General features: G+C 43.4%; 2 protein-coding genes across 10 annotated transcripts in view; one reads left to right on the top strand and one right to left on the bottom strand.

The window, feature by feature from the left end:
• The window catches only part of LOC147007992 (uncharacterized), a 75,683-nt gene that overhangs the window by 37,808 nt on the left and 28,038 nt on the right, over positions 1–9,837 (top strand). The window lies entirely within an intron of this gene.
• LOC147007993 (uncharacterized) overlaps positions 1–9,837 on the bottom strand; it is a 73,093-nt gene that overhangs the window by 45,678 nt on the left and 17,578 nt on the right. Inside the window, exon 6 of the mRNA XM_085865886.1 lies at positions 116–178. Coding sequence (XP_085722012.1) covers positions 116–178 — 63 coding nt within the window. The remainder of the gene's footprint in view (positions 1–115; positions 179–9,837) is intronic.

Raw genomic sequence — 9,837 nt, 5'->3', positions numbered from 1 at the left:
GGGAATAACAAGGACCCGGTATACTGTTGTTAGATTCACTCTGCAGAATAATATTATTATTAATATATTATTATTAATAAAACGATAACATGAGGAATGAGTTTGTGGTTCAAACCTTCATATCGAGGGAACGAATCACGGACGAACTCGGACTCGATCTTCCCTTTCACCGCAGAATCTGAAACACAAAACAATCCATTAAATATATAATAAACCTTCAGGGACCACAAGATGTCGGTTCGGAGTGACGTCACGTACCGGGTCCGGACTCCTCATCCTCGGGTGAACCGACCATGGACCCCCTTCACCTCGTCGAGTCACGTGATCAGGAGCCTTGATTAGTCACGCTTTTTCACCTGCAGATTCGCCACCAATCACGTGATCAAGGGTCTTGATGAGTCACGATTTCTCGGCGGCAGATTCGCCACCAATCACGTGCGACCAAAGAGCGTCACAGCTCGATCTGGTTTGTCATTATTCTTAAATAAATAAATTTGATAAGAACACACATTGATGTAATCCGTGCTGGCAGGATGGCATCGAGGAAGCCCGGGTTCGAATCCCGACCAGGCTATAAACCGCCATCCTGGTGTTTTACAGGCTGTCCCTCGGATGGATGTTAAGCCGGCCGTCCTGCGTGCCGGCATCCGTCTGTGGACCTTAAAGAGCCCCCACGGTGTCTATCGCGAAGGTCTGGCCGACCGGTTCGTGAAAGACCGGCGTGGTCATCTGTTCGTTGCCGTGCGTGTACCGGTGGTTTGTGAGTGCGTGGTGAACTGCTGGTCTCAACGGACAAGAATCACTTAAATTTATCCCACGTGGTCCACATGATTGGTGAAGCAGAAGAAGAAGAAGAAGCCACTTTCCGTTTTTTTTCTTTTTTTCCCAACAAAAGATTTCGGGTCCCACGAAGTCAAAAAGTGTGAAAACACGTGAATGTGTTTAATTAAAATGTATATAAACTATACAGTTTGATTAAGTTTGAAATCGATACCGTTTTACAGGAAATTTAATTATTGATGAAGAAGAAGAAGAAGATTAAAGCGAAGAAGAAGAAGAGTGCGTCCACCGCCATTTTGAACTCACGGTGTGGTGTTCTCCTTCCCACGTCATCGTGGTTTTGTGGAACGATGTTCCTTTGATTTCGTCGACATTTTAATGCATGTTTGGTCGAGGAGACGATTAACAACATGTTTTCCCTTTGGTTTGACACGTACATGTGTGTAAATATCGCGTTTTATTTAATTCAAGTTTAATAAGGCTTGAGGCCTTTATTTTCTCTCACGTACTTTCTGTCAGGGTTTATGGACGAACATACAAATTAATATGGAATAGGCAAAGCCTGGAAGCGAACGTTGAATTCTTCTTATATTCGATGCTGCAATTTCCGGTGACTTCGGCCGGGATTCGGGATCAGCGATCAAATAATATAAATCACGATTAAAAATTATTTTTTGAAGATGCGGGAGATATCTTTGTAATAAAATTAGACTTAAAACTGCGAGAGTATTTATTCTCCAGTTTTGTTTTTAATTTTTTAGTCGTGAAGGTGTGATTGGGTATACTATAGATCAAATTAATTATTTGTGCATTTCTATAACCGTGATAACACTACTGCATATTACCTCAACATTACCTTCACAACAACAACTACACCGCCTAGAACAGGATCTCATCTGAAAAAATAAATATTACCTTCACAATGACAACTACACCGCCGAGAACAGGATCTCATCGAAAAAAATTAATATAACCTCAACATTACCTTCACAACAACAACTATACCATCGAGAACAGGATCTCATCTAAAAACATTAATATTACCTCAACATTACCTTCACAACAACAACTACACCGCCTAGAACAGGACCTCATCTGAAAAAATAAATATTACCTCAACATTACCTTCACAACAACAACTCCACCGCCGAGAACAGGACCTCATCTGAAAAAATAAATATGACCTCAACATTACCTTCACAACAACAACTACACCGCCTAGAACAGTATCTCATCTGGAAAAACAAAAATTCCTCAACATTATACCTCAACATTACCTTCGCAACGACAACTACACCGCCGAGAACAGGATCTCATCTAAAAAAATTAATATGACCTTACATTACCTTTACAACAACAACGACACCGCCAAGAACAGGATCTCATCTGAAAAAAATATATATTACCTCAACATTATACGTCAACATTACCTTCACAACAACAACTGCACCGCCAAGAACAGGATCTCATCTAAAAAAATTAATATTACCTCAACATTATACCTCAACATTACCTTCACAACAACAACGACACCACCTAGAACAGGATCTCATCTGAAAAAAATATATATTACCTCAACATTATACGTCAACATTACCTTCACAACAACAACTGCACCGCCAAGAACAGGATCTCATCTAAAAAAATTAATATTACCTCAACATTACCTTCACAACAACTACACCGCCAAGAACAGGATCTCATCTGAAAAAAAATATATGACCTCAACATTATACGTCAACATTACCTTCACAACAACAACTGCACCGCCAAGAACAGGATCTCATCTAAAAAAATAAATATTACCTCAACATTACCTTCACAACAACTACACCGCCAAGAACAGGATCTCATCTGAAAAAAAATATATTACCTCAACATTATATGTCAACATTACCTTCACAACAACTACACCGCCTAGAACAGGATCTCATCTTAAAAAAATAATATTACCTCAACATTATACCTCAACATTACCTTCACAACAACAACTACACCACCTAGAACAGGATCTCATCTAAAAAAATTAATATTACCTCAACATTACCTTCACAACGACAACTACACCGCCGAGAACAGGATCTCATCTGCAAAAATAAATATTACCTCAACATTACCTGCACAACAACAATTGCACCGCCTGGAACAGGATCTCATCTGAAAAAAAAAATCCTCAACATTACCTTCACAACGACAACTACACCGCCTAGAACAGGATCTCATCTAAAAAAAAACAAGACACGGTGCTTTGACGTCACGAATGACGTCACAATTAATGTTTACTTATTTATTTATTATTATTATTATTATTTTTTTTTGCATGATTGACGGTCCGCTCTGATTGAAACTTGCCAGGAATATTTCTGTGGACCCGCGGATGTGCCTTTTCAAGGTTTGGTATTAATCGGACGAGCGGTTCCCAAGTTACGACCATTTATCTGTCGACCAATATCTGCGAGAGAGGGGGACGGGAGAGGGGGGGAAGAGAGTGGGGGCGAGAGAGGAGGGGGGAGAGAGGAAGGGCGAGACTAGGGGGGAGAGAGGGGGCAAGAGGGCGGGGGATGAGAGTGGGGAAGGCGAGAGAGGGCTGCACATACTGGCACTCACCTACGGGCACGCACCTACGGGCCCGCCCCTACGGGCCTGTACTAGTCTCAATAAAGGGCTCATGGTGCCGAGACAGATCCATCTCAATACAGGGCTCATGGTGCCGAGAATGAGATCCATTTCAACACAGGGCTCATGTTGCCAAGACCCAGATCCATCTCAATACAGGGTTCATGGTGCCAAGACTGAGATCCATCTCAAGACAGGACTCATGGTGCCAAGACCGAGATCCATCTTAACACAGGGCTCATGTTGCCAAGACTGAGAACCATCTCAAGATGGGGCTCATGGTGCCAAGACCGAGATCCATCTCAATGCAGGGCTCATGTTGCCAAGACCGAGATCCATCTCAATGCAGGACTCATGGTGCGGAGACGAAGATCCATCTCAATGCAGGGCTCATGGTGCCAAGACTGAGATCCATTTCAATGCAGGACTCATGGTGCGGAGACGAAGATCCATCTCAATGCAGGGCTCATCGTGCCAAGACGGAGATCCATCTCAATACAGGGCTCATGGTGCCAAGACCCAGATCCATCTCAATACAGGGCTCATGGTGCCAAGACCGAGATCCATCTTAAGACAGGGCTCATGGTGCCGAGACTGAGATCCATCTCAATGCAGGGCTCATTGTGCCGAGACCGAAATCCATGTCACTGCCGGGCTTGTGGTGCTGAGACCGAAATCCATGTCAATGCAGGGCTCGTGGTGCTGAGACTGAGATCCATCTCAATGCAAAGCTCATCGTGCCGAGACTGCGATCCATCTCATACAGGGCTCATGGTGCCAAGACTGAGACACATCTCAATGCAGGGCTCATGGCGCCAAGACCGAGACCCATCTCAGTGCAGGGCTCATGGAGCTGAGACTCCATCTTCAAGATGTTATCTCACCCTGAGCACCCCCGTGAGGCTTCATTTGTCTGTTTTTTTTTTGTTTTTGAATGTTTGGGGGGGGGGGGTAAGTAGGGGAAGGGGGGGAAGGGTTAAGGCCACGGTGAGGATAAGGGGTAAAATGCTATCCACTTGGTTCTTGAGGGCGGTGTTCTTAACCGCACTGGAGAACCAAGAAGGGAGAGGACCATTCCCGAGCCTTCATGCAAAAGTGGGGGAAAAGGTTCAATCACCGAAGGGTGGGAGCACGTATACAGTTTTGACAAAAAGGTCGTGACTGTTCGCAACTCGATTGAGCACCTAAACTTCACGCTTTATATTCCGTAAATGCGGACGTCGTTGGAGACACCTCCCTGGGTGTCCCACCGTTTGTGTTTCTTTGTCTCTCTCTCGACTCTCGTCTTCCCTCCGTTCAGCGTCCCATCGAGCTCACGTGAGTTTCCTTGAGTAATCCTCCGAAAGTTAACATTCGAAGAACTTTCCTTTAATCACCTTCAAACAGCCTCAAAAGAAGTTAAAATCACAACTTAAATAAGCAAGTTTAATACCTCGAAGGTATTCTAACCTCGTTCCTTCCTCTCGATCAAACAACCTCCGTTTACAAATGTTATTCCGTCGTTTTAAACGACGACACAGTTCAAAGTTAATCATTCAAACGTTTATAAGCGACACCAGTAATCGATTTAGACTCATTAAAAAACACAATGAGCTAAGGGGCGTGGCTTAGCGGTTTCTAGGTAACCCACGCGTCGTGGACCACAAGTGGACCCGCGGGAGGGACACAGCGTTCCCGGGTTTTCAATCTGTAAGTTACTATCCGTGGCGGTTTTCGTCATCGCATCATTGTTCAAACGTGGAAAATAAAATTGTGTGACTTGTAACTGTTGAAAATATTTGAATAATGTCCATTGTTATTGGTTATCAGGGGGTGCCGCTGAATTGGGGGGTTATCAGGGGGCTGAATGAGCTCCTGTGTCCCATTTCATTGTGTATCCTTTTTGTGTAAAACAAAGCACGTTGTGTACGGTGGTGTGTGTGTGTGTGTAACTGAAAATGTGGTGATATTAGGGTGGTGGAGTTACCTTTCAGCTGACGAGTCCGGGTTCGATTCCCAAACTGTCTGATTCTGACGATAAACTGTCTGATTGGTGTTTCACAGGATCAGCATGACCACAATTAATGTATCGGGATGTTTTTATCTTTGTAAATTCTCGATGTAAATGTGTACCGTGTAGCGCCCCCTATTGGTGGGAGAAGGTATTACAAGTCTTCACCATTTACAGTGCAGTGTTCCTGTCCCCACGTTTTCCAGTGCTGGGAGATGTTTGTGATCATCAACAGGAGATGTGTTTTTTTGCTTCATGCACGTAACCCTGGTTATTGCTTTTTTTGCCAATATAAAGTTGTCTGTTGCCCATACACCGCCCAAATAAAGTGATGTGTCAAAGAACGTGTTGCACGCTTGGAAAAAGATCGCCCGTCGGACGGGTACTCTGCTGTGTGGATAATTCATTAAATCCAGGGTGTGTTTCATTCCCAATGAGTTTGCTGTCGCTTGCCAAGCGACACATTCCAATTATCAACCATTTCGATCGAGTGCTTGCTTGAGTGCTTAAGCCTCTTGGCGAACGCTCTCAAAACTGATTGGTGATGGCACAAACCTCCGAATATAAAATAGTTGGAAAGTTCGTCTTTCTTCTGCCCCTTGCTGTATTCGGCAATACAGACGGGTCTACGTTGCCTCGAAACCTGAATCTATCTATAATTCCTGCAATCTCTGTGTGTCTGTATGTTTGTCTGCGACCGCCGTTTCTCGACAACCACTGGTCCGATCGAGTTGAAACTTGCCAGGAATATTGCCGGGCACCTGAGGATGTGCCTTTTCAAAGTTTGATATTATTCGGACAAGCGGTTCCCAAGTTCCGGCCATTTATCTGTCAACCAATGACAGGACACGGTGCTATGACATCACGAATGACGTCACAATGCTGATTTTTTTTAAATATGATGTCACAATTGACGCTGGGACCTGAGTATGTGCCTTTTCAAAGTTTGATATCGTTCCTCTTCATCCGTTTCTGCTGCTTCCCAAGTGATGGCCATTTATGATACGGTTGTTCCGATATAATTGAAACAATGCCCCAATCCAGTTTTTGTTTTTTTTGCACGTACGGGCCCGCACTAGTATTTTCAATACAAATCTTTTTTTTATTAATAACTACTTATTTTACCCAAAGTGCAGTGTGTGTTTGACAGCATTTCTCATTTATTTTTAAAACGCATCGAAACGTCGTGATCAAACCAAAAACGGAACGATATTTTCTGACCGTTGTCCCGGAAAGGGAACGATATTTTCTCACCGTTGTCAGGGAAACCCACCTCTTCTCGACGAGATTTTCAAATCTCGTGAAGTGTATGCGTAAATAAGCCGTTTTTCCCCGACAATAAATGCATTTGAAAAGATGAAGCACACCTCCCACACAGAATCCAGTCCATGCAAGTGCTGAAAAGTGTGGGGGCCAGAACACACTCCTGACAATCTCCAGTGACAACTGGAAATAAGTCAGAGATGGTACCATCACATGTCACAGCACTTTCAGTCCCAGAGTGGAGTTCAGATCGGTCAGTTTTGGTTTCCCCCCACAAAGACAAATAATCCTCCAGACGACATCCCGATTCACTGAATCAAATGCTTAACAGAGATCAACAAAGGCTGCAAGCAGCCCCTGCCAAAACTCTCGTCTGCATTCGGTGGGAACCCGTCGAGCAAGGATACGTTCAATCATTGACCTCTTTGGTGTTAAGCCTGACTGCTCTGGACGCTGGTGCTCAAGCAGATGGTGCCGAACTCTATAAAGAATTATCCGAACAAAGACCTTTCCCGGCACTGAGAGCAGCGTCACTCCTCAGTAGTTGCAGTCTTGGCGACCGCCCCTCCCTTTCCAGAGAGGGACGACAAGGCCCCTCTTCCAGTCAGTTGGTATGATGCCTGTGTTACAGACAGAGAACAGAACTGCATACAACGACACGAGTACAGCTTTTCCACCAGCCTTGAAAAGTTCAGCATGGATGCCACAGATTCCAGGAGCTTTACCCCATTTCAACCAGTTCACCGCAGCCCGTGTTTGCACAAACGAAGGTTGACCACAGTTAAATGGAGGGTCAGCAACAGTGATGGGAACACCCCTGACGTCCAACTCGACAGCTGGTGGATCAGCCTGGTCCAACAGCTCAAAGTAACCGGCCCAGAAGGCCTTCACTTCGGACTCCTCTGTCAAGAGCCTACCACCCTCTGCTCTTACTGCAGTACACCGAGGGATGGGCTCAGATGAAGGCAATGCGCGAATTCCCCTGTAAGAAGGACGAGAATCACTTGATCACAGCTGATGTTCTACCTCCTCACAGATTCCTCGCAGTTACGACAAGTAGACAAGTGTACAGGTGAGATTTAATAAATAATAAACAAGGATACAGGTGAGATATAATAATAATTAAGTGTACAGGTGAGATATAATAATAATTAAGGGAACAGGTGAGATATAATAATAATTAAGTGTGCAGGTGAGATAGAATAATAATTAAGTGTACAGGTGAGATATAATAATAATGAAGGGTACAGGTGAGATATAATAATAATTAAGTGTGCAGGTGAGATAGAATAATAATTAAGTGTGCAGGTGAGATATCGATCTATAATTCCAGCAATCTGTGTGTGTGTGTCTGTCTGTCTGTTTGTTAGTCTGCGACCACCGTTTCTCGACGACCGCCGGTCCGAACTATTTGAAACTTGCCAGGAATATTTCCGGGGCCCCGCAGATGTGCCTTTTCAAGGTTTGATGTCAATCGGACGAGCGGCTCCCAAGTTACGGCCATTTTATTGCTTTTTTCAGTGTTGAAAAGGTGGATATATGGCAGCTGAAATGTCGTTCCACCTTATCATGCCATTTTGTCTCAGAATAATGATAACAGCATCATAATAATAGCACAATAAATATTACCTCAACATTATACCTCAACATTACCTCACAACAACTACACCGCCGAGAACAGGATCTCATCAAAAAAATAAATACCAGAAGCGAACGTAGAATTCTTCTTGCATTCGCTTCTGACTTTACCTATAACTTGTTCACAAATGTATACGCAATTTCCGGTTACTTCGGCCTGGATTCGGGATCAGCGATCAAATAACGTAAATCACGATAAAAAATATTTTTTGATGATGCGGGAGATATCTTTATTAAAATCAGTGGAGGAAATATGCACCATGTCTGATATTATTTGGGTCTTTCATGTCTCCGACGATGCCTTTATCTCCCGGCATGCATCATTCCCCATGACAAAAACCGGAAACAAAACAAAAAAAAACCAGAAGCAAAAAAAAAAACGGAAGCAAAAGGGTCATAGCAAACGACACGGATTCCAAATTGCCATGGTGTTGTTGTTGTTTCCTATTCTCTCATGTGCACGCGTTAAGTAATATTCACAAGATAGAAATAAAACCCAATCGTGTTTATACACCGCACAGCGTTTAAAAACAACTGGAAGCAAAAAGGTCATAGCTGACGACACGGATTCCAAATCGTCAGGGGTATTGTGTTGTTGTTTTTCCTATTCTCTCAAGTGCACGCGTTAAGCATGAAGCTCACTGCGTTCGCTATTAAGTACGTGTGTCGTCAGGACCCCGTCCTTTTGTCTCGTGGGAGAGTCGAATATGTGCGTTGTGATGTTTTTTTGTACTTAAAAGTGAATTTATTTATTATGATTATTATTTTTAATTAGGATTGTGTAAGTTTCGGAAAAGGAAAGGTTGAAGTATAATCGTGGAGGTGTACGGTGAACTTGGAACGATAAACGCAGAGTGAAGCTGATGGGTCGATGAAAAGTACCAGGAAGAGGGTAGATGGAGACACGTGGTTTCAGGTGTTTGGTGAGGAAGGATACAAGAGAAATTATTTTTTTTTTTGATGGATATTTGAAGATTAGGTGAGATTAGAGAATGGGAGGTTGTACGAAGAAATCGTGGAGGTAATGGTGAGAGTGGGTCAGCTCAACTCGAAGATAGATGGTGTGCTTGCAGAAGGAGGAGGAAGAAAAAGAAGGATCGGTACTCGTTGGTATGGGGAAAGAAAGGGTTGTTGTTTTTTTTGTTAATTTTTTGGATATGACAAGAAAGACAGTGTGTTGTTGATAGGGATAGATGGCGGGTGTTGGGAAAAGTGGAGAAAATAGGAATTGATGGAAATAGGGAGAGAATACAAATAAAACGATCGTACACCGAGAGGGGAAGGATGGGTAGGCCTTAAGTGGCCTGATAAGACAAGGTCGACGAAAACTCACAAAATAGGATAATTTTTAAAACAAAACTGAACTAAGAACACACAGTGAACATGTAGGTGAGAAAATAAACAGTTAAAACGTGACAAATAACGACCGGAAACTTAACTTTGAGAAAGTCGGCAGAGACCCCTGAGAGAAGCTGCCGTCGCTCCAAACCCAGAACCGGAAGTCAAACGATTGAATTCAATTTGAGAACCATTCACGGGAAAATAAATGA

Source organism: Eptatretus burgeri, chromosome 22, assembly GCF_056783735.1.
Source record: "Eptatretus burgeri isolate ZD-2024b chromosome 22, Ebu_testis_v1, whole genome shotgun sequence".
NCBI classification, from domain to species: Eukaryota; Metazoa; Chordata; class Myxini; order Myxiniformes; family Myxinidae; genus Eptatretus; species Eptatretus burgeri.
The sequence above is the reverse complement of the archived record's forward strand: the minus strand, read 5'-3'. Positions and strand labels throughout refer to the sequence as shown.